At 55.3% G+C, this 23,773-nt stretch overlaps 1 protein-coding gene across 10 annotated transcripts in view; it reads left to right on the top strand.

The window, feature by feature from the left end:
• MPRIP (myosin phosphatase Rho interacting protein) overlaps positions 1–23,773 on the top strand; it is a 79,290-nt gene that overhangs the window by 12,690 nt on the left and 42,827 nt on the right. For all 10 annotated transcript variants that reach the window (XM_050317864.1, XM_050317862.1, XM_050317859.1 and 7 more), the window contains exons 3-5: positions 583–648; positions 19,246–19,397; positions 21,291–21,375. In XM_050317864.1, the coding sequence (XP_050173821.1) occupies positions 583–648; positions 19,246–19,397; positions 21,291–21,375 (303 nt within the window). The remainder of the gene's footprint in view (positions 1–582; positions 649–19,245; positions 19,398–21,290; positions 21,376–23,773) is intronic.

The raw sequence follows: 23,773 nt of genomic DNA, 5'->3' as shown, positions 1-23,773 counted from the left end.
GGGGCTTGTGGAAGTGCACAGGGCCCTTGGTAGTTTCGCTTGTCCCAGAGCACTCTGGACTTTGCCCAAAGGGCTGAGAAAAGCAAGATAAGAATTGCTGCACTGGGGCTATGAATCCAAGACCTTTTTTATTTCAGCCTGCTCAACCAGTTTTTGCTCTTGGCTGAAAACAACCTGGCACACATGAAAAAAGCAGTTTTCCAGCCAGATCACTTCTCCAATCTGGTTTGCTGTGCAGCTGCAGAAACAGCAGTGCCAGCATGGTGCCAGGACCACCTGGGCACTGCCACACTGGAGGTACTGTCACCATCCAAATCGAGCTCATGCACTGCTGGGGGACATCTGACATGAGGGCTGGGAGCAGTTACTTTGGGGATCCTTCTGCTGTCCCTGGTATTCCTGGCGTGAAGCTGAGTCAGGGGAGGTTCAGGTTAGGTATCAGGGAAAGGTTTTTCTCCCAGTGGGTGGTTGAGCACTGGAACAGGCTACTCAGGGCAGTGGTCACAGCCCCAAGCCTGCTCCTGTGCATCTCCAGGGGCTGGTGGGCAGTGCTGTGACCCAACTCGCTGTCTTCTCTTGCAGAAATGGCAGCGTCGGTTCTTCATCCTCTACGAGCACGGGCTGCTGCGCTACGCCCTCGACGAGATGGTGAGTGCTGCTGGGCAGAAACACAGCCCTGTGCAGGATGTGGGGATCAGCCAGGGTTATCTTCTGCCCTTGGAGTGCTCTGCCAAGCTGGAGGAGAGCTGTGCTCGCTGGGTTTGACTCAGTGCCAGGCTAGGTTTGCGTGGGAGCTTGGGTGGATGGTCTGCAGAGGACGGTGGGTGTTTCGGAGGCGTGTGGGTCCTGCCTGGCGTGGGATTGATCAGCTGCTGGTAGGAAGCACTGGGGGAAACCCCAGTGTCACCCCCCTGCTCCCTCCCTTCTTCCTGCCCTGTTCCTTGGTGCCAGCTGGGTTTTGGTGGTGGTGAATCACCTTGGCAGTGTCCGGGAAGAGGGCCCTGCCTAGCAATGCCCGTGGAAAGTAGGTCAGCTGGAATGCCTTCCCACTGCTTGCCCGCCCTGAGCTGCAGCGTGCCACTGGCACTGCTCCTGTCGGAAAAACAGAGGGGGGAGCAAAGGAAGGGAGACCCCTCCACAGTGAGCTGCAGAGTGGGGCTGAAGAATCCAGCTTGTGAACCACCCTGGGCTGCTGATTTATCCTCCTGGCTACAGCAAGCCTGTGGGAGGGTGCCTGAGGTTGTGCGTGCTGGCACGGTGGGTACCCACGTGCTGGGATCCACCTGGGCAGGAGGTTCACAGAGCCACTGGGCACAGTGCACCTGTGGGACAGGGACACGCAGGAACCTGTGTCTGTGGCAGGGAGGCTCCCTACAAGGTCAGTGTGCCTTGGTCCTCCTCCAGTGCCTCCTGCCGAGGGCACCGTGGGATGGGGAGGCACGGCAAGCCTGGCTCAAATTTCATGCCGTGCGTTTGTTTGTATTTTCACTTGGGCTTGGTCCAAGTGCCCTAAATAATTTAAATGTCTTCCGTAGGAGCGGGGGAGGTTTTAATACACTGTCAGTGTCAGCAACCTGGCTCTGCACTGGGCTGGTGTTCCCTGTCCTAACACTGACAGGACAGTGGTTTGTGTCTGGCTGGAGCAGGGAGATGCCCCAGTGTGAGGTAGAGGTACAAGGATGCTGGGAAACACAATCTGGGATATTTCTTTGCCTCTTTGCATCCTGAGGAACTTGAGCTGCCTCAGATTCTGCTGCATCTGGGCAGAAGCACCCGGGCAGTACCCAAGCCCTGTGCACCCTAGGGGACTGTTGCCAGAGAGCACACAGAGGACAGGAGTAGCATCCTGTGGTTCTGCAGGCATCTCTTGGACCTTTTCCCCATGAGAGGGGAGAAAGTGGAAAAACACAAACAAAAAAGGAATGTGCACATGTGCAGCGTGGGTTGGTGTCCTGGACAGTGTGACATACCACCGTGCTGGCACCTGGACTTGCTGCCCCCATGGCCCTTTGTGGTGCCATTGGAGGTGGTCAGGAGAGTCCATCCTTGCCATAGCTGAAGGAGACAGTCACGGATCCTTCCTCCTCGTTGGGGTCTGACACATGGTGTAAAAATACTCTCCTGACCTTTCTGTGGAGCACGTCCCTGCGTGGGATCTGTGCTGCTGCCTGCACCAGCTCTGCTGTCACCACCCCACAGCATCAGGCTGTGATGGCTGAGTGTTAGGGGTCACTGGAGGGAACTGGTGGCACTCAGGTCAGGCTGTGGGGGATGTGAGGAGCCAGTCTTGTGCCCCAGCACCTCAGGCATTGCTGGGGACCACCATTGCTGCTCCCTGCCTGTGGCTTTCCGCTCCTCCAGCTGTGCCAGCTCCTTGTTGTGTCCCCACCACCTCCATGGGCTGGGAAGGAGTAACAGGGCTGGGGCCTCACCCAGGGGGATGCTGTTTTTTCCATGAGGAATCCACTTTGCAGCCCATGCAAATGGGGTGATCTACCCCCAGTGTGCCTCAGTTCCCCTTGGGAGCTGAGTGTGGGTCCTGTGGGGGCCTTGATACGGAACAGCCCTCTCAGTGTGCAGTAGGTGGGCAGCAGCTGGCCAGAGACCTCCCAGGCAGTTCCAGCCTGGGATTGAATGGCTCTGCCTTGAACCTTTTAGACATTAATTTTGTGGGCTTGGCAATTTCTGCTCTTATTAAAAAATGGGATTGGAGGAAGGAGTGAGCTTGGGAGGGCAGCCCGGGGCTGGTGCTGGTGGTGGAGTCGCTCCCGTGCCTGCCCAGGGAGACTCTGCCCCTCGCTCCCAGCAGGTTGGAGAGCAGGGGGGTGTGGAGGGGCAGCTCAAAGCCACAAGCTGGCGAGACCTCAGGGGTCACCAGAGATGTTGGTGCTGCAGTACAGAGGCCATGGAACAGGGCAGCCTTGGGCACAAGGGCCTTTTGCCGTGGGGTGGGTCAAGTTTGGTGTTGTGTTGGAGCCTTTTGGGCATGGAAGGTGGGACAAGCAGGCAGCAGCTGCCCCACTGGCATCCAACTCTCTCCTGAGACTTGAGCTGATCCTGAATCTATGCTCAGGCTTGGCCTCCTTCTTTCTGTATGTCCATCCTTCTGTCTGTCCTTTCTCTGTACTTCCAGTCTGAAAACTCAAACTTTTAATGGCCGCGATGGGGAGGATGTGCACAGACCTTTATCCCCTCCAACCAGGCTGAGCTGCCAGATTCTCTCTCTGGGGTCTCCCTCTTGCACACTGGATGCAGTTGCTGGCACCCAGAGCCTGCCTGGCCCCTAGGAATGCCAAGCAGATCACATCCCCTTCCCCTCCGTGGGGTGTGTGCCAGCAGCCGTTCCCAGCTCTGCTGAGCCCTGGCTAAGCCGAGCCTGCTCAGACGTGCAGAAATTCCTCCCTCCCAGCCGCGGGTGGCTGTGGAGGTTGTCTGATCACTCAGGGTTGCCTTCCCATGCTGAACCCCTGCAATTACCCCTCAGCACTGACTTGTTCCTGCTGTTTGATAAACCTTCATTGCTGGATGATGACAGGGGTTGATGTTTGTGATGTGAAGCAGCTGAAGCATCCAGCAAAGCCTCTCTTCTATTGGGGGAAGGCAGCAAAGAGGGTGACAGGAAGTCAGGGACGGGCCTGGGATTGAGCTGCTGTGTTGTGAGCGTCCAAGGACAAGTTTCAGTTCTCCTGGTAAAACACCCTGTGGTCCCCCACGAAACCACGGCGGCTGCTGCCGTGGGAGAGCAGCCCGGCACCGCGGTGCTGGGGTGGTTTGGAAGGTTTTGGTTGGGATATGGGAGCTGCCACAGGAGCAGTGCCGGGCTAGAGGGACAGAGCCAGCGAGTGGCAAGTGCAGAGCTTCTGCCTCCTTTTGTTTTGATTGCTGTGATCTATAATTAGCGGTCGAGGTCTCTATAAATAGAGCCCTGCTGCGTGGGAACGTAGTGGAGAAGAGGCAGGAGGGGCTTTGTAGGGATGGAGAGCACTGCCCAGTCCCTCCCTGGACCTGCAGGTGGGCCCATGGCCTCAGTGCTGCCTGGGGATGGATCCAGCCCTGTGGCTGGAGCAGGACAGAGGAGAGGGTCTGGATCTCTAGCACGGCTTGTTAATTATTCACTACGTGTCCATGGGCCAGGCCTTGTCCCTGTGCCTCAGTTTGCCCCTGTGCCACTTTTCTTGAGCTGGGATTTATACTAGGTTGGCATTTTGCATCCTCCCTGGAGGTATTCTCCTGTCACTGCAGGTCTCCTTTCAGTCTGCCTGAGAGTATTAATTTTGAAGTTTTTTTCCTTTGTGCGTATGCTGGTTTGAAAGTAGGACAAAATTCAGGCTCAGCTGGGAGCATCTCAGTCTTGTAGGTCTTGTGGATAACTAATGACAAGTGAGAGCATCTTCTGGATGGGCTTTTCTAGTTTCCCTGCAGTGGTTCAGGAGGAGCATCCCTGTACATGACATGTCCTTCTCCCAACAAACTGGCCTCGCTCTGTGTCTGGCACCTTCCAGTGTGGGGAAGCATGAAGATGGGCTGTGAGCCGTGATTCTACCCCTACCCCCTATTTGCTGGAGTCAAGTTGCTTTCTGAAATTGGGAAGGGGTCTAAGAGGATGCTTAAACCACCTCAGTACCAGAGTTTGCTGGGGTTGGGTGGTTGTGTTCTCTGTGGCAGCATTGCAGACCCTTCCTGGGCTCACAGCATGGTGGTCCTGCTCCTAAATCAGGAACTCAGATGGATCACAATATCATTAACCTCAGTACAAGGGAATGGACACCCCTGCTCCAGCCTGTGATGGGAGGGGAGGAGGTCAGGAGGGAGCCAGGAGCTGGTGGGACTGGGGTGGGATGAAGAGCGAGACCAGCCTGGCATCTGGGAATGGTTAGGGAGCACTGGGACCCCTGGGATGGGTGTATAAATAGGAGAAGAGAGGCCAGCTCAGAGGTGGGAGGTCTGGCACCACACAGGGGGCTGCCGGGTCACATCTGGAGCCCTGCTCGGCCCCAGGCCCCGCTCCTGGCCATGGAAACCTTCGGAATTGATAAATAGTTAAAAAAGGAGACAGATGTAAGCACTGGTGGCTGCTGGAGGGGGATCAGAGGGAGGGAGGGATGCGTGCTCGGTGATGCTGTGATCCACAGACCTGTGTAATTGTTTCCTAATTGACCCCCTCCAAAGTCCTCTTTATTTGGAGGAAAGGGGCATTTTAAAACGTCACTGTCAGCAGAGCTGCGCCGCGTTCGTTTTCATCGGAGTCGCCTCCTTTGTCATCTGTATTGTTTTAAGAAGCCAAGAACCCGTGTGTGTGTTTTTCTCCTCCTTTTCAGATCAAAGCAGTTTATTTCAGTTTTGGCACAGAATGGAAATTCATTGGCAGGGATTAAAAACGGACCTTAAACATCCTGGCCTCTCTGTCCTTACTTTTTCCACAGGTTTTGCCATTTAAGTGTTTCCAAGCTCTCCCTTCCCCCTCTTCTGTGGGAGCACCAGGCTTTACAAACCCTATTCCTCTCGTCCCCAGTGGTTTCCCCCCACGGACATAATTTTGCCAGTGCCTCCGTTTGCCAGATCAAGACTTTCAGTTTCTGTTTAGCATAAAAAGCTTTTGGCTTGAATCAGAGTGTTTGAAATTTAAAGCAAGCTGAGACAGAAAGGCTGGAGGGGAGTGACTGTGCGAGGCTTGGGCAGTGGCAAGGACCCCCATCCCAATTTTCTTCCGAGGCTGGATGTGATCAAGTCAGGGTTGGTCTTGCAAGGTGGATGATGATCTGTGAGGAGGTTTTACCTGGGATGTTTAGTGCATATCTCAAAGATGATGCAGTAGCATCTTTGACAGATTTGTTATGTTTAATTTTCAATACTGATTTTGGGGACAAAAAAATCAGTGAACCTACAGGGAGCCCTGGGAACTCGTTCCCTAGGACATTGCTAAAGCCTTGAAGGGGATGGGAGGAGGATGCACAGATCTTCATTTGTGGTTTTACATTAATGTTTTGCTTGATGCTGATCCAAATATCATGACTGGGGTTGGGTGTGGGGATCCTGTAACAGTGACTTGGGGGTTCATGTCTTCCCATTTCTTTCTGCCCAAAATGTCTGGTCCCAGGTGCTGCTGGAGGTGGGTCCTGGTGTCAAGAACCTGTGGGCTCCTTCATGACTGGTTCCTACCCTACTGTGCCCTCTTGTGTTTTACCTCTCTTAGTTTGGCTTAGAGTGTTTGGGAAGGTAAAACTGCTGAGCTCCAGAAGGGCAGTGTGGGGAGGCTGAGGGAACAGAAAAGGGCTCCTCCAGGGATGGCTCCAACACCAGTCCTGGTGACCAGTGATGGCCAGAGACCGTCACTGGGGCCCCAAAAGTGCCTGGGTTTGTTGTGAGCTTTGGAGAACACTGTTGTCCACATCCAAGTGCCCCGAGAAGGGCATTTGGTGCCCGCAGGACCCGCTCGGGAGAGGCCCAAGCGTGAAGCAGTCCATGGTGGGAGGTTTGGGAGTTAACAGGCAGTGAGAGGATGAAAGCAGAGTTGGGAGAGCTTAATCCAGCCAGCGACCTCCTAACACAAGCTGCTTTGATGACCTGGCCCAGGTGCTTCCTTCCTGGAAACAACACAGCCCCCATTGTCTTGTGCAGGGCGAGCCGCAAAGCTGGAATTGCTCTTAGGCTGAGCAGTGAGGACAGGTTCAAGTGGCTCCATCCTTCTGCTTTTTCCCTACTCCTCGTCTCCTGAGACCTAGCAAAGACATTTGTGTAGAAGACGTGTGCCAGACCAGCGAGGGAAGTGAGCTGGAGTTTAGATTGCATTTATCTTGTTCATGGGAGGCAGAGTGAAACAGGCACTTGCAGCAGCTGGAATTTCTTTATGACTGCTGGAAACCTGGGCTCCATACTCCATACCCATGGCCTTCAGCCTGGCTGTGGGCTCTTGGTGAAGGAAAGATCGTGCTTCACTGTAAAGTGTTAATGTAGAAATCAAACTGATGGCATTCAGCAGCAAAGATGTCAGGGCTGGCAGTGAAATGACACAGCCAAGGCCGAGCGTAGTTACTGTTCACATGAGCCCTGTGGTCCCCCTGGGCAGCAGAGGAAGTGGGTGCCTGATCCCAGCTCTTTCCAAGCCAGGGCAGTCCTGGGCTTCCAAGCACCCGTGCCAGTCCACAGGGACAGGAGTGACCACCCATGGAACCAACAAAACCACAACTTTTTTGCCCTGCTGTGGCTTGGTGCTGAAAGGGGGTGTGAAACGAGGTGCCCGTGGCAGAAATATGCCAGCTGCACCTTGTCGTGAGGACAGGTTGAGTTTAATTCTTTCCAGCCCTGTCATTGGGCACCAGATGAGGTTGGCAAGGACCAGCAGTGGGCTACAGGTTGGGTGATGCTGGGCAATTGCATCCCTTTTCCTGCTTCTTAAAGGAATCTTTAGGAGCAGCAGCATCGCAGTGGCTGGCAAATCCCTGTTCCCACTGAGGATCCCATCCCTGCTGGGTGGCATGGGGTATCCCGGCGTTGCCTGATGGGATTCAGTGCTGCAAAACCCTCGGTGACAGCTCAGAGAGGAGGACGAGGACGTGAATGGAAGGAGGCAACAAAGCCGCTCCAAAAATCAAAGCGCGGTCCCCCTTTTTTTTTCCCCGGCAGAGATCCCGCACTCATTGATTGTTGACATGACATATGTGGGTTGGAGAAAGGCGGCGGCAGCTTCTGGCAGGGGAGGAAGGGGCTGGGGGGGCTGGAGGGGCTCTGCAAGCCGAGATGCTGATTACCAGGGGCAGCAAATAGCTTGCAGCTGCCTCCGCTCAACACGCTCTTTGTGGCGCTCGCAGCCACTCTTTGGACGCAGCTATTTTTAATTTCCCCGAGCGCGCACAAAGCAAAGGGGGTGGGCGATGCCGCCGGCGTCCCCCCTTCCTGCCCCCCGCTCCCACCCCTTTCCCAGCCAGCCCCGCGCTTCCCAGCTTCCTCCCAGCCTCTGGGGAATGTGGGGAGCTGTGCTCCCCTGGTTTTTGGGTGATTTTTTTTTTTTTTTGGGTCCGTGTTGGGAGCCGGCCTTGGCTTCCCCCCCCCGCCCTGCGCCAGTGTGTGCGGGGAGCTGGGAAAATGCAGAAATAAATAAATACGCAATTAGGCAGCTGTCCAGCCGTGGAGGGGGGTGTGCTGCAAAAAGACACTCCGGCCAAATTTTGGAATGCCTGAGAAAGCGGCTGGAGCCGTGGGCGAGCGCGGGGTTGTGGGCTTCCCACCGCCGCCTTCTTCCCGACAGAGAAGGGGTGGCTGTGACCTCCAAAGAGGAGGAAGAATGAGGAAGGAGAGTGGCATCTCCCAGCCTTGCTCTCGAGGGGTTCCCCTCCCCATTAGCACCTAGGACAAGACATATTTGTGCTGAAGGTGTGATGAGAGTGAGTGGTCTCAGCCAGCCCCTGGTGGGCTCTTGCAACAGCTCAAGAGCGATTTTATTTTTTTTTCTGACGGTGTTTTTGGGACCAAAAGCCAAGGTGTGCCCTCTGTTCAAGCAGCAACACGGTTTGGGGTTAATAAATTACTTATTTGCAGTCCTTGTTCCTCTGTTAGGTAAGCATTGGTGAATATGATATTTCTACTTTATCCCAGACATGAATTATTCATCAGGTTTGGAGTCTGTAAAAGGGATGTTGTCAGGTTAAAACTTGCGTGGAGACAAGCTGAGGTCTTCAATGAGGTTTTGTAAATGGCTTTTCTCAGGGTTTTTGCTGGAGTTTTCCCCCTTTTTTCTGTGCTGTTTTGAGGCATTTTGGGCAAAAAATGAGAATTTCCAAGCGATTTTGATTATTGGTCTTGCTCATTGAGTTATCATGGACTGCAAGATATAAAAACAAAATGCCATCAAAATACTGTTTTTCCTTCGTTCTGGACCAGGTAAACAGCATGTGAATGTGCTTTTGGTAATACATGTTTTATAAGAGCTTTTTATTTTGCCCTGTTCCTTCAGAGGTATGGAAGAGACTCATCCCTGCAGTCATTGAAGTCTGACTGCAAGTAGGCAGCAAGATAAAACAGCCAGACAGCCTTGCTGGAAGTTAAAATTACCATAGGTAAATCACGTGTGCAGCAACTTCATTTACCCTTCACCTCCTTCCTGCAGGATCCGATCCAGGAGCTGGTTTGTTGGAGTGTGTGTTAACAGGCTTGTACCCCTCCACCCACCACAGGCAGCTCAGCTCTTCCAAGACTTCTTCCACTGTTATGGGAGAGCAGGTCCCTGGGGAAGGAGGTGCTGCCTGTGGGGCTTGAGGTGCTGGGGAGAGCTGGGAAGGTCTCACCTGCCATGGAGGGTTTTTCTCCCCACGTTTTCCTGGCATGCATCCCACAGCCATGCCCCTTCTCTGTTGCCATGTCTTGCTGTGGGACTGTGGGGAAAAAATTCTTCCCTGTGAGGGTGGGCACAGGTTGCCCAGAGAAGCTGTGGCTGCCCCAGCCCTGGAAGTGTCCAAGGCCAGGTTGGACTGGGCTTGGAACAACCTGAGCTAGTGGAAGGTGTCTCTGCCTATGGCAGGGCATGGAATGAGATGGTCTTTTAGGTCCCTTCCAACCCAAACCATTCATGTGATCCTGGGGTCCTCACCCTTGCACAACCTGTGCCTTGGGTGCTGTGGCTTTAGGTGCCATAGCTGTGGGTCTCCGTGATTTTGTGGACAAACAGTGCCCTGGAAACCTGCAGCAAGGCCAAGGCTGCTCTCACACTGTGGCCCACGATTGTCACCACCCTCCTCCCAGTTCCCTTTGCTGTGGGTGATGGGGTCCCTGGGCAGAGGAGGCAGAAGGGACAGGCTGCAGGGGTGATTTGAGAAGTGTCCCAGCAGCATCCTGAGCTCACATGGGATTTCCACCTGTTGTGGTGCTGTGGCTGGGGAGAAAAGGTGGGGTTTTGGAGCACACCCAGCCTTGGCCCTTTCCTCCTCGTTTCATCAGCCGTGTTGCGATCGCATTGATAAAGTCGCAGGGATCACCAGGGCACTGGGGAGCTACTGGGATATAATTAGGGTTTTGGTTCACTTTCCTGGCTGCTTTCCCGTTAGGGGAGGGACAGTGGGGATTATGGCTGGAGCAGATGTGTGGAGGGAGGGGATGTTTGGCTTGCATGGGAGGTTAATGCTGTGCACAGGCCAATGCTGGGGGGATGAAGTCTGTCATCCCAGGCAGGGGGGATGGAGAAAATCTTCTTGGGCTCACCCCCCTCGGATTCACCAGCCCCACATTGCTCCTCTCTGCTGGGGTCGAATGACTACTTCCAAAGGAGAGGTTGCAGAGTGCTCCTGGGAACAGCTCATGGCTGTGAACTCCCTCCTCTCCCGAACTCCTCTGGAAGTGCAGGGGCCAGATGTGAGCAGCAGGTTTAGGGAGAAAATGCTGCTCCCTGGGACATGGGGACAGCTCCAACAGTCTGGTGTGTTATTCCCAATCTTTTCCTGGGTGTTTAAAGCACCTTTTGCCCTGGGTGCCACTTGCCTTTGAACTTGGTGGTGCCTGCCTGGCCAGGATGGCTCTTTGCCATCTGCACCAGCACCTCCACCACACCTTGCAGAGCCCAGCCTGCGTTGTAGCTGGGTGGTCTCCTTGCCATACAACAGCTGTGTGTGCCTGTTGGGAGCTTTTCTTCTTGGAACTGGCCCAAAAGCCTCCCATTTTGTGCCACTCAGTGGGATGACTGACAGTCAGAGTTCAGAAAATGCTCTCCAGATGTCACCTGGACTTCTGGAAAGGTCTCCAGAGCTTGTCAGGAAGCTGCTGCAAGCAACGCAGAGCAGGTACAGGTTTTTTTGTGGGAGTGTAAGTGTAGGGTGTAGGATGTGGGTGCTGCTTGTTGCTTGGGTTGGCCCTCACCCCTCCAGCTGCAGACCCCCAAGCACCCTGGGAGCTCGGCCTCCTGGTATTCCCAGCCCGGCAGGAAGCTCTGCAAAGCTCATAAGAGCAGCACTGGGGAATAATGAGATTTCCAGACTAATTTGGCCGGATTCAAGACCTTCCACTGAAGCATCTGCACCCGTGGGAGTTGCCCGAGCCTCCGGTGGATCTGGTGCTGCTGATCCCCAGCATTGTCCTCTCCTCCCCTGCAGTTGTTGAGGGCTGGTGCAAGACACTGTGTTGACAGTCCTCAGGAGTGAAGGTGGGAAAGCCCACCACAGCAGCAGGGCAGTGCAGGGCCTTAAATTATCCAGAGCTCCAGGCAACAGCTGTTGGAGGTGGCTTCACATGGCTGTGATGGTGCTGATGGCTCGGTCTGTCACTGTGTGTCTGCCCCGATGCCTCTGTTCAGTTGCATTTGCAGGAGAGGTTGTGGAATGGCTGGAGACTGGGAGACCTGTGCCTCCTTCCCTTCTAGCCTGGAGGGGAGATGGATTCACTTAGGGAGGTACAGGGATTTGATTGATTTAATTTGCTGCTTTCCTTGGGTGACCCTTGCCTTGGTCATGTTTCCCTCGCCTCTATGAAGCAGAAATCCAGGTCCAGCTGTGGTGGAACAGGGCTGTCCAACTCAGGTGGAGATCATCCTGCCTCGATCCAAGTTTTCAGCCTCCTGAGCTGTCTCCAAAATTGGCATCCCTGTGTGTATAACCATCTTTATATGGGGGTGACCTTCTGAGAATGTGGTTTCTGGTGTTTGGTGAAGCCCCTTGCTCCTGGGGAGGGACATGGGAGCCGGCATTCCTGGAGGTGGTGGTGAGCTCCTGCACATGTGAGCCTGGCAGCGTGGTGCAGGGACCACCTGGGACTTGTCTCCTACACTGAGGGGGTGGAGGATAAAGTTGACAAGGCCAATTTGGAACGGTGCAATTTAAAATTCAAACATCAAGATGCAAATGAAGCCCGTTTTTTTTTTTCTTCCCACCCCCAAACGACTGCGTTTCCCTCTCCGGGCAACTCTCCCGCCATAATCCCTGCACCAAGCTCTGGTCCCTCCCGGATTTACCATCCCAGTGCGTGGTCTCCACGGGTTTTTGCCATCGGGCTGATTACCATGACAACTCCCTGGAAGGCTGCAGATATCTGCTTCCCCTTTGGCTGTTGAGCCTGTGCACTGGGGAGTGGGGAAGATGCCACACTGGCAGCTGTGAGCAGATGGGGTCGGATCCGTTATCATGTATTCCTCCCACCCTCCTCTAAGGAGGGGAGGAGGACATTTTGCATTTTAAATGCATCTAAATCCCAGAGAGTAAGAGGAGGGAATAACTCTTTGGTTTGCAGGGCTGTGAGACGGTGCCTTTGACATTGCAGGGCCGTCAAGTGTCTCTGCAATGCTGGGCTTTTGCTTTGGTCCCCAAAGAACTGGGATAGGGGTTGAGCGGATGCTCCAAGCTCTTTGTGCAATGTTTGGCTGTTGCTCTGGTCCCCAAACAGCCAAGATGACAGCTCAGAGCAGCCCCTCGACCCCCATCCTAGTGGGACCTTGCTCTCATTTCCGTCACGGTGCCGACGTTCTCTGCATCTCTGTCCCTGTTCCCCTCGAGCAGCGTTGGACGTGGAGTGTGCATGTCCATGGGTGCAGGTTTCCCTGAAGGACTCCCTGGATTTGGCAACGCTACTGAGGGATGCCCAGGCTCAGACCCTAGTGCTGAGGGAGGTTGAACCCACTTGGTGACCATCACCGGGTTTGCTGACCCTCCCTGCCCGGCACGGGTGGTTGTGCCAGGATGGGGTACGGCTGTTCCCATCATGCACGGACCCCTTGGAGGCCGTTCAGCAGGAAAGAGGTTAACAGGAAGGAGGCAGGCTAGGCTCTGGCTGCCAGCTCCGACCCTGCTTTGGAGTGGGGAGCAGCTGGGAGCTGCAAGAGCAGTGCGAAAATAGCCTTATAAGGCCAAGACAAGCCGACTCCAGCCTCCGCACAGCCCCGGCCGGGCTCGCTCCGCTCCAGCACCCGCTCGCCGGATGGGTGCCCTTGGGGACAGAGCCATAGATGGGATATGTGGCCCCAAAACTTGCTGTCTGGGCAGCCCCAGGATGGGAGCTGCCCGTGCCTGGCCGAGGTGGCACTGGGTGGGAGAAGAGCCCGAGGGTGCTCCCGGGCAGTTCGCAGGCAGCTCTCGGCCTCGCTCAGTGTTTAGACTCGCTGTCTGTGGACATAAACACCGACTCTGCTTAAAAGCGGCCCCTGGCTGAACTCTCCTGCCCAACCCCTGCACTTCACCCCCTTCTCAAACTGCTCCCAGGGAAGAAAATTCCTTCACACTGGCAGAAGTGGAGCTGATGTTGTTTTATTTCCTGGTAGAGGCTCAGGAGGGCTCTTCAGGGGCCTGGCACGCAGAGACAGGCGTGTGTGGCCCTTACTAACCCATCCCACCTCATGGAGGTGGGTGATCTGGAGCTGTGGGGAGCCCCTCCACTAAAACAAATTTCAGGAGCCTGCAGTCAGCACCTGTGATGAACAAGCCAGGGTCAATGGTGGAGAAATATGTGATGGGGCTGGAGAAGGGTTATGGCATTTATCCAACTGGGAGGATATTCCTGCGTCTCTGGCTGCACACCTGGGCAGGTGTCCTGTCCCCTCCTTGTGCTGGTGCAGGTTTGCTGCCAGTGCAGAGCCACACTGGCAATGCCAAGGCCACATCTGCAGAGCACTGATTGTGCCTCCTTCTGTGAAAGGGGACGATGGCTTCTGGCAGGCTGGTGAGTCCAGGCAGTGGTGAGATTTGGGGACATCTTCCCCTCTTTTTTTGCCCAGGGGCACAAGATGTGAATACAGAAAGGCAGGGAACATGTGTTGCTTGATACCTCCATGTGGTTGTGGCACTTGAGGACATGGTTTAATGACCAACATGGTACTGATGCTGGGTTGATGATCTTAAAGGTTCTTTCCAACCTTAATGATTCCATGATTCTATGATTCCCTTGCCAGTGGAAAAATCCTCCTTTTCCGTTGCCTGTTGCATGGCCTGAGCAAGCCAGAGGTTTCTCAGTGGCTTCACCAAGCAGTAGATGCTGATACAGGAAGGGTCCATGTGGGAAAGGTATGCTCAGGTAGGCAAGTAAAGATACCTGCCTCGTACTTGGATGGCACAGGGAGAGCAGAGAGCTGCCATGGGAATAGGGGAGCACATCCTTCTGCTGCCCTTTGATGGGTGACTGCTCCAGTCCATCCTTTTGCAGAGCCTGCAGAGGTCGTTTTCAAGAGCCTTTGTCTAATTTCATAAATCCAGGACGCTCAGCCTGCCAGCTGATCTATAAGTGTAATAAAATCTTCCCTCAGCAGCGCTCTGGCTGTGCTGTGGCCGTATCAATAGCCTGGTGCCTGGTGGCAGGAAGCCTAAAAGGCTCATTAAAGCCCTGCTGCTGTGCCAGCCGTGCTCACCCGGTGCCTGTGCAGCTTCTTGAGCACTGTGGCTGCTCCATCGGTGATGGAGCCAGCCTGGTGTGTGCACAGTGCATCCCCCTCTGGGGTTTGGGAGGTGCATCCCCTCTGGGGTTTGACAGGTCATGTGTAGCCTCACATGGCTGAAAAGGGATCCCCTACATCTACCTGAAAGGAGGTTGTAGCCAGGTGTGGGTCAGGCTCTTTCTTCCAGGTAACAAGCGATAGGACAGGAGGAAACAGCTTCAAGTTGCTCCAGAGGAGGTTTACGTTAGATACTAGGAAAAATTTCTTCACTGAAAAGGTGGTCAGGCATTGGAACAGGCTGCCCAGAGCAGTGGTGGAGTCACCATGCCTGGAAGTGTTCAAAACCCATGTAGATGTGGTGTTAGGGGACATGGTTTACTGATGGACATGGTAGTGCTCTGGGTTAAGGGTTGGACTCGATGATCTTAGAGATCTTTTCCAAGCTTAATGTTTCTGTGAGTTTTCAAGGAGTTGGTGCTTCCTTGATGGCCTTCGGGCAGGAATGGCGGATGTGGCTCTGGTTTGGGTTCCCAATGCTGTGCTACTGCCAGGAGCTGCCTGTCCCAGCTGCATCAGTGCCCTTGCCCAAGCTAAAGTTGTTTCCACGTTGCCTGGACATGCCCGTGGCCATGGGACAGCAGAGTCTTGCTCCCTCCCACGCCACAGCCCCGCCAAGACCCCTGCTTGCATCCTGCCTCAGGCACCATGATCAGCTGGGCCCGGGCACTGGGATGGGTGAAGCTTTTAGCAGGCACAGGAGCTGCCGGCTGCAGAGCACTCGGGAGCGCTGCGAGTGAGCAGCGCACTCAGCAGCCACCCTCATGAATATTTGAGCTCGGAGAATTAACATTTGTCGAGACGAATTTATGGAGGCAGCGTGGATGTGTGGATGTCTCTTCCCCAGGCACCACAGGCTTGCTGCTGTGCCAGGGCAGAGCCAGCCAGAGCCTGAGCCCGTCACGGTGGAGTGGGACAGCAGAGCCATGATCTCCCCCCGGGACAGCCAGGCCCCGGTGCCAAGGCAACCACCCTGCCATGTGGGATAGACAAATGGTTGTGGTTTTTGTTTTTTTTTTTTTTTTTCTTCTCTTCCCCTCCTGGTTCTTGGCAGAAAGTAAAATGTCCCTTTTGTTTGGTTTCCTCCTCCCCCCTGCCCCATCGCCTTTCTTTAAAGGTTGTGTTCCAGATTTTGTCAACCCACGTTGTGTAATAACCCCGGAGAATGGTGTGGGCATTGGCCGTGTCCCACTCAGGCTGTGGCAGAGCCACTCCCCGGGAGCTTGACCGTGGGGTTACCTGCTCCAAAACATCCTGTGTGCAGCTGCTGAGCAAAGCTGCCTTGTATTTTTATTGAGCTCCCATGATCCATGTGTTAGAAATGACAGGGAAGAAGGTACTTGGAGGAAATTCTGAGTTTTTTGAATCTAAGTAACCCTGTTTTTCTACCTGAGCCCTGCAAAACTGTATGGAAAATTAGGGACTTGCAGATAAACCCTACTGACTTTTCAGCAGCAGCCGCTGCACCTGGGAGTGCATCATCCCTGGAGCATCCAGCACTGTGCAGGAGGATGCAGTAATGCCCTGCTTGGGATTTCTTCCTTCAGGCTTCTGAGAGGTCCCTGTTCTTTCTTGCCCTCAGTTCCAGTGCCCAAAGAGGGGGCTGCTGCAGTTTCTGGGCTCTGCATCCTACAGGTATCCATCCAAAGGTCTCTGCATCTCATCTGGAGGCTGCTGGGATTGTTGATGTGGAGAGCATGGCGTGACTCACGTCCTGAGCACCCAGGGAGGGAGAGGAGGAGGAGGAGGAGGAGGAGGAGAATGTACTATAGGCTTTGTGTGTTGTGGGGAGGGACGTTGCAAGCACGTGTGTGTGTCAATAGGGATCTGTCATTCCAGAGGGAAACAGCAATGCAATTGTTTCTTGGCTACTGGTTGCTCTGCTGGTACTGGCAGCATGGAGAGCTGAAGCTGCTCATGTGGTGCAAGTGCTCCCTTCCTGGTGCTAACGAGGGGCAGGTCCATTGGCTGGACCGGAGGTGGCTGATGGCACTGAGGAGAGTTGATGATGGTGTCCATAATGGTGTCCTCTGTGCTTCCAGAGGTGCACAGTGCTGTGCTTCCACTCCTAACCCCAGTTAAGTGACACACCCAGGCACCAGATCCGGTTCTGGAGTAGCTGTGTGCTCCATCCCATGGGCAGCAGCATGGGAAATGGCAAAGGCAGGGCCCCAGCACTTGGGGACGGAGCTGTCCCTGAGTTGGGGACTGGTAGGAGCAGGAGAGCCTGAGCGTCCACTCCTCCTCACCTGGACATGAAGCCACCCCAGGGTCTGACGCTGGGTTCAGCCTTGTATCAAAGCATCTGCTCTTCAAAGGGCTGGTTGAAGTCCCAGCCTTGTTGTTGTTGTTTTGGCGTCTCTGCCCTACAACACCTCCCTGCTTCTGCATTTATGTATTCCCTTACAATTGTGGGAGCCACGCAGTCCTCACCTGGCCTTGGACCAGCCCAGGGACCAGCTCTGCTCTTCCTTCCCCAGGGATCCCCAGCTTTGAGAAACCCCCCAGCCTGGAATGGGGTGCTCAGAGGTGGGGATGGGGTCTGAGCCTCCTCCTTTTCCTCGGTGGAGTTTGCGTGTGTGCGCACACGCGTTTCCACCCGGCACCATTTGCATTTCACTTCAAAGTGCCTGTGTTGCCTCCAAGGAAGGAAATAAATGGTGTAAAGGAATTTACATCCCGAGCGAGCAAGGCTGCTGGTCCATCAGGTTCCATCTGCTGCTGACAGGTGTAGGGGTGCAGGGGGGCTGCTGTGGGATGGCAGGTTCATCCCTGCTGCTGCAGGTGCCAGAGGGTCAGTCCTAGCTTCGCTCCAGCCCTTTCCTGACATCCTGGCTCAGAGGCGTGGTAGTGGACAAGAACTCATGTGTCAGGCTGTGCAAGATGCCATTGTTCACCCTCACAAGGAGGGGTGAGTGGCAAAACCACTTTGCAGGGCCAGCCCGGCGGTGGAGGGAACCCAAACCTGCTCCTCCGCTCCTGGCACGCTTCGGTCAGGGCGGGGTGTGGGCTCCGAGGAAGCCGCCCTGAATGCTGCCGTGGGGTTAAAGAGGGAGGAGAGCAGGCGAGTTTTGTCTCTTCCTCTCCTCCTGTGCCAGCTCCCTGCCAAATCCCCGTGAGGCCTTACAGGGAGTGAAGGGGTGCCTGTGGCAAGAGGGACTAAGTGGCCCAGGGCATCCCCGAGGGACTGGGGCTCCCTCCCTTCTCCTCATCCCCTTTTCCCTGGTGCCAAACTACTCTGGGTGGGGAAGGAGGTTGGACCCGGACCTTACAGTCCTGGAGGCCTTGGCTGTGCTAAAGGCCAGCAAGACAAAAGCGATTCTAAGGCTCCACTTGGAACAGGAGAAAGTTTTTCCGTTGGGGTTTTTATAGCTCCCGGAAAGCGGGGTTTTATTTTTGCTGTCTAAGACAAAAAATCCTCTTAGGAGCTAAGTACCCACGGCAGTGTGGGGCGGGAGGCTCTGCATGTGCCAGGCTGGGGGTCTGGGCTCCACCCGTGGGGTCTGTGGGTGCTGATTTTCCACAAAGGAAAAGGGGAGGTTTTGGAGTTCCTGATATACCACTGGTCCCCGTTTGCTGCAGCACCCGTGATGGCTCCATGCCACCCCTGAGCTGTCAAAGGATGCTCCCACCCAGGGACACAGCTGCAGGAAAAGGCCTTTTCCTAGGGAAAGGGTTTTTCCCACTGCCCACAGGATGAGTAAACTGGGGGCTTTGTGGGGCTCATCTGAATTTCTCCTGGGGTCGTAGGCTGGGGACATTGAGCTCTCCCCAGTCACCCTTTCTTTGCGTGGTGCAGGCTGCTCTTGGAGGGGTTTTGCTGGCAGGGGAGCTTGTTTCCATGGTAAAAACCTTAACAGCATCTGCCAAAAATCCGTCTCCTTGTTGGCCCGGCCATCTGGAGGGCACAAGGAGGCTTTGACAGGGTGACAAGGTGGCCGCAGGCTGCTTTGGGTCCTCCTTCGGTGTCATTGGCAGCTTGGAGGGGTCCGTTCCTCAACCGTTTATGCCCCAGGTGCAGGTTTGCTCTGGAATGCTGTGGGGACCCCAGTGTCACCCAGCCTGGTGGGGACAGGCAGGCTGTGGATGGGGGAGCCGTGGCATCAGTGCTCAGGGAGGGAGGGCTGCGGGCACTGTGCAGCGCGAGCGGGTGGCCACGCTGTAATCGGATGAGCCAGTGCTGCTCCAGATGGACCTGTCAGCTCTTGTCAGTGCTGACACCTCTCTGGGTGTCCCTCCACGTCCTCTCAGACCACAGGGGCCACCGCCTGTCCCACTTTACTGAGTCTGCTTGGAGCAAGGGGGCCTAGAGGTAACACTGTGTTCACAAAACCCACCAGACAAGTAAGGTGCCATCCACGCTGTGGTCCTGCCCTGGCAAAATCCATGGGTTTTTTAATTTTAACGGGAAAAACCTGGGATGTGTGTCTGTCTGTCTGTCCCTGAGCCATCCTATGGTGAGGGCAGTGGGACCTTGCTACTTTGCCACCCCTGTCCCCAGGTGCCACCCTACCACCCCAGATGGTTCACAGCTGCAGACCCAAAGCTGGACACTGGGTGCCTTTCCTTGGGATCCCTGTATTGCAGCAGGGGATGCCCTGGATATTTGACAAAGAAGTATCTTGCTGGCACCAGTGGACCCAACTGGGCTGGCAGCACTTGTGCCTGCCCAGATGTGTGGCACAGGGCTTTGCTGTGTGCTGGCACAGCATAAGGATGGGTCTGGGAACTTGTGGGCAAAGCACCTTGGTGTATATGATCCTGGTGTCCACCAGGAGAGGTTTTAGGGCTCAACTCTGCACTCTTCTGTTCTTCTCTCCTTAAACAATACCCTCCTCTCCTTCCCCTTGCAGCCGACAACCCTCCCACAGGGCACCATCAACATGAACCAGTGCACGGACGTGGTGGATGGGGAGAGCCGGACAGGGCAGAAGTTCTCCTTGTGCATCCTGACACCGGAGAAGGAGCACTTCATCCGGGCTGAGAACAAGGAGATCATCAGTGGGTGAGTGCAGATCTGGGGCTGAGCTGCTGCCGGGCTCTTGCATGAGCTGGGAGGAAGAGGAGGGTGAGTAGGACCTTGCCCAAGGCTGATCCTTGGTGCTGGGGATCCTGATGGTTGCTGGGGTGACCCCTTGGTGCTTTTAGCCTCGTCCATCCCTGGGCAGACATGGAATCCTGGGATGGATGCAGCCCACCCCTGTGGTCCCAGGGGAGCATCTGAGCTGCAAGGATGATTAAAGTATCATCTCTCACAGGAGTGCCTGCTGCTGAGCTGCAGTGGTTCAGAAACACTGACCATTAGGGCACTGAAACAAGCAACTCGGGGTAGATTTCCCAACTCCAGGTGTTGGGTGGTGACCTAGAAACATCCTCTTCCATCACTCACATGCTGTCTCGGGTTGAAGCTGGAGCTGGTGAGCGTGCAGAGCCGTGGGAGAGCAAAGCCTCTGGCACAGAGAGACGGACTGAGGCGGTGCTGCTGCTCACCTGCAAGCATTTCCCACGTGGGGTTCCTGGAGCTCAGTGCCTCCCTCCCAGAATTTGTTGACATTTGAAACTCGAGCAGGAAGTTGAAGGGATGAAGCACTCGCTCTTTCCCCCTCTTCCTGAGGCACGGCGGCTCCCACCTCCCCCAGCTCTGGCAGCAGCAGAGTCACTGCTTTCAGCTGAGGTTTCTATTTCCAAGCATTTTCCTGGGTTGCGACTCCCCCCGTTTCGGTAAATGCTTGTTGAAGTACGACATTTTTTCTACCAAGAGCTTGTGAGATTTTGATTAGATATATGCTGTCTTGTGTTGAAACCTCCCTGCTCTACTGAGACACATGAGCATGGGTCATTCCCTCTCTGTGAACCACTTTGGACTGGCAAATCTGTCCCCCCCGACCCCGTTCACAGCAGTGGGGTTGCAGCAGCTGCAGAGCTGGGATGCAGAGGCTCCTCTCCTCCAGCCACGGCAGGAGCAGTCACTACACCCCAAAGCATGGCCAGCCCCCATGCCCTGCTCTTTCCTCCCTCTCCCCACGCTCCGGTTGACAGCTCAGCCTTTGTTGCTGGTCCTGCCTGCTGTGGGAGGGAGAGGCACTGCGGAGCGAGGTGGGGCTGATTTATTGCTCATCGGCCCAGCGATGGGTTTTGAAGCAGCGCGTTTGCTCCTGACTGCAGGCATTAATCATCCCAGAGCAGTCCCACTCTGGGGCTGAGCCAGGCGGGTTTCGTTTTCAGTTGCAGCACGACAGGAACATTTCCCTGGCTGGGGGGAGAATTTGTTCTGCGTTCATTCCCATCCTTCTGGCATTTATTGCTTGACCAAACCCTGCTTGATGTGGTCATCTCCAAAGGCTTTACAGCAGCAGCGTGTGAAATGGGGGGAACGGGAGAGGGAAGCAGGGACATGTGAAGCAGGAGCGTTTCCCAGCGGTCCTCAGATACCTGTGGAGTTGGCAGAGATGCTGGGCAGGTCGTCAGGCTGCAGTGGCAGGGCACAGGAGGGTCCCCCCAAGTGACTTGTGCAGAGGATGAACTTCACAATGCCAAGTTCACTCTGTTCTTCCTTGGACAAAAGCACTTTGTGTGCAGTGTGCGGGTGTTGGCATTGCTGAAGGGGGAAGGTCCTGCTGGAGGCTCTGTCCCTCTCCACTGTCTTTCAGGATCCTTGAATCTTTGCCCCATGTCAGCCTTGGCTGTGGCCTCGCTCTTGCAGTGAGTGGAGTTTGAGCCAAAGCTCCCTGAGGTCATCCCTCTGCCCCTCCTGTCCTGCATTTCTTTGTCCCCAGGAGCTGGTTGCAGTGATTTCTGGTACTGTTCACCACACTGACCCTGACTAGGTCAATATCACTCCCATCCCTACGTGCTGCCCCATGGCACAGACCTCACCTTCTGCTTTCTCTGCCCGCAGGTGGCTGGAGATGCTGATCGTCTATCCCAGGACAAACAAGCAGAATCAGAAGAAGAAGAGGAAGGTGGAGCCCCCAACTCCCCAGGTAACCCCAGGGGGACACACACATTGCCACCCAGACCCTTGCCTCCCTCTCAGGGCTGCAGCCTTGCTTTTTTCCCTGGGGGAGGTCCCCTCTAACCCTCAGGATCAACTTTCTGCCAGCCTTTTGATGCTGCCTGTGCAGAGAGTGAGAGCTGGGGCGAACCAGGACAGCAGATCAGTGTGAATTAATTCCTGATCATCACTTCCAGGGTCACACACTTTCCTGGCTGCTTTATGGCCACATTTCACCTCTCGGGGGCTGTTTTGTGGCGCCGGCCCTGCCCACACTGTCTCAAGAGTGGCCACAAAGCCATGTGGTCCCCGTGGAGGACTGGGCAGAGGTGCTGTTTATGGGCCATTTCAGTAGAAACAGGATGAAATTCCATCGGGCTCCAGTTACCCCCTTTGAGATGACCCCAGAGATAGTGGGAATGAAAGGAAAATACTAAAGGCCAGGGCCAGGCTGGGAGCTCTGGGGCCGGAGCCGGGCTCTCCAGGGACCCGGCAGTGGCTTCGTGCTCACTTTGACTATAAATGGTAAAAAGTGGGGCCGGCCGTGACTCACTCGTTCCTGCCGGGCTCCCACGTGGCCAGAGTGGGGGAGAATCCCACAGATGGGGAACGTGACCCCAAGGCCAGGCTCGTCCCTCGCCGGGGCTGAGAACAGCCGTGTCCCTGAGGCCGCCTGACCTCCGGGCGCGCGTCCCACCGCCACGGGGGACCGGCTGGGAGGGCTCCTCCAGCCGAGCCGGGCTGCACTCTGGGGACCAAAACCGGCACTGGGGCTCCCCTGAACCCCTGGTTTTCAGGTCCCTGTTGATGGAAGTTCCCAGGATGGTCCTGGTGCGAACTGGGCCCGTGGGTGGGGTTTGTACGGCATGTCTCTGAATAAGTTTCCACAGCGCCACTGGAGAAAGATGTTCTGGGCAACGGGAAAAAAAATGAGGGGGGAATATGATCCTTTTTTGCAGATCAGGGTGAGTCACCTCCTGCCAAGGGCTGGGGTCCTTACAGCCCCTTCAGCCCCTCGAGTGCTGACTCTGGTGATGCTCCAGGGAAGATGCCTCCTCTCTCCATGACCAAGAGCTGATGTGTTACGAGTTGTCCGTCCTCAGTCCCCAGGGAGAGGGCTGGTGCATTCGGGGCACCCCACTGAGTGGATGCAGCAGAGCAGGGATGCTCACCCCATCCTGACACAACAGTAAACCCAGGCAGGGTTCAGGAGGGGAACGGGGCGGAGAGAAGAAGGGGCGCAGAGCCAGAAAAACATCATTCTGGGTTACATTTCATCACCATGGCAACTTCTTGGAAACTGTACAGGATCTGAGCTCCTGAGCACCAAATAAGGGAAGGGGCTGCAGGAACGATGCTGGCTCCCCACGGGCAGACGGGGTCCTCAGGTGCTTGGGGATGGGGCGAGCATAGACCCTCATGGCACATTGCCCCCCACCCCGGCTTGGGGCAGGCCACCCCATACCCCATTCTGCTTGCTATCCGCCTTCCACCCTCACCATCCTGTCACTCCCAGTCCCGAGGTGCTGGAAAAAGGCTCAAATTCGCTTGGCAAAGCCAACGTCCGTGTGGGACCTGCTGCCGGACGGATGCTGCGCTGGGTCAGGCACTCACAAGCCACCTGCAAAAGCAGAAGCAGCGCCTTTCCTCTGTCTCCCAAATCCCATTGATGCAGGCAGCTGGTCTGGGGAAGGAGAGAGGGTGCTGAGGAGAAAACCAGCACCAAATCCCGCCCTGTGAAATGGCTTCTCCTGAAGTTGGCTGCTGTTCAGCTCGCTCTCCGTGTGCTGGTGGAGAAAGGCTGATCTCTTTCTAAAGACGGCCACACACTAATCCGGCAGCAGATCATGTCTTAGAGCCACTCAGGGAGGGATGGACACCTTTGTGATTTTAAAAAAGGAATTTAAACAATGGATATTCTTGCTATTTCTGACTCTCACATAGTTTTTCTTTGTCAGTGGTAGAGCAGAGCTTGGTTGCAGCCGGGAGCTCCTGGGGCATCAGGGCCATTTCCAGCTCCCCCTATCATTTTGCATCATCCCTCTGCAAAATCACCAGGATGGGAGCAGTGCAGGGAATATCAGTTTTTGTGGACAGGCAGAGTTACGTGTTTTCACTTTGCTTTGCAAGCAGGTTGCAGTTTTAGGCTTTGCTGTGCTCCAGCGGAAAGGTGCAGGCAGCAGGAGAGGCTGGACTGCCTGTGCCTGCCTGCTGCCTGTGGGAACTTGAGGCAGGGTTTGGGGCTGAAATCCGGGATTTGAGGCGCTGCCCTCTGTTTGCACAGGGGTGTGGCAGGCTCAGGTGAGCAGAGCATGCCCAGACACACTTCGTGCAGCTGGAGGCTGGTTCTGCCCATTTTGGTGCATGCTGTTTTTTGGAGCTGTTCA

Source organism: Myiozetetes cayanensis, unplaced genomic scaffold (genome assembly GCF_022539395.1).
Source record: "Myiozetetes cayanensis isolate MyiCay16 unplaced genomic scaffold, myiCay2020 scf20-37, whole genome shotgun sequence".
In the NCBI taxonomy this organism is placed as follows: domain Eukaryota; kingdom Metazoa; phylum Chordata; class Aves; order Passeriformes; family Tyrannidae; genus Myiozetetes; species Myiozetetes cayanensis.
The sequence above is the reverse complement of the archived record's forward strand: the minus strand, read 5'-3'. Positions and strand labels throughout refer to the sequence as shown.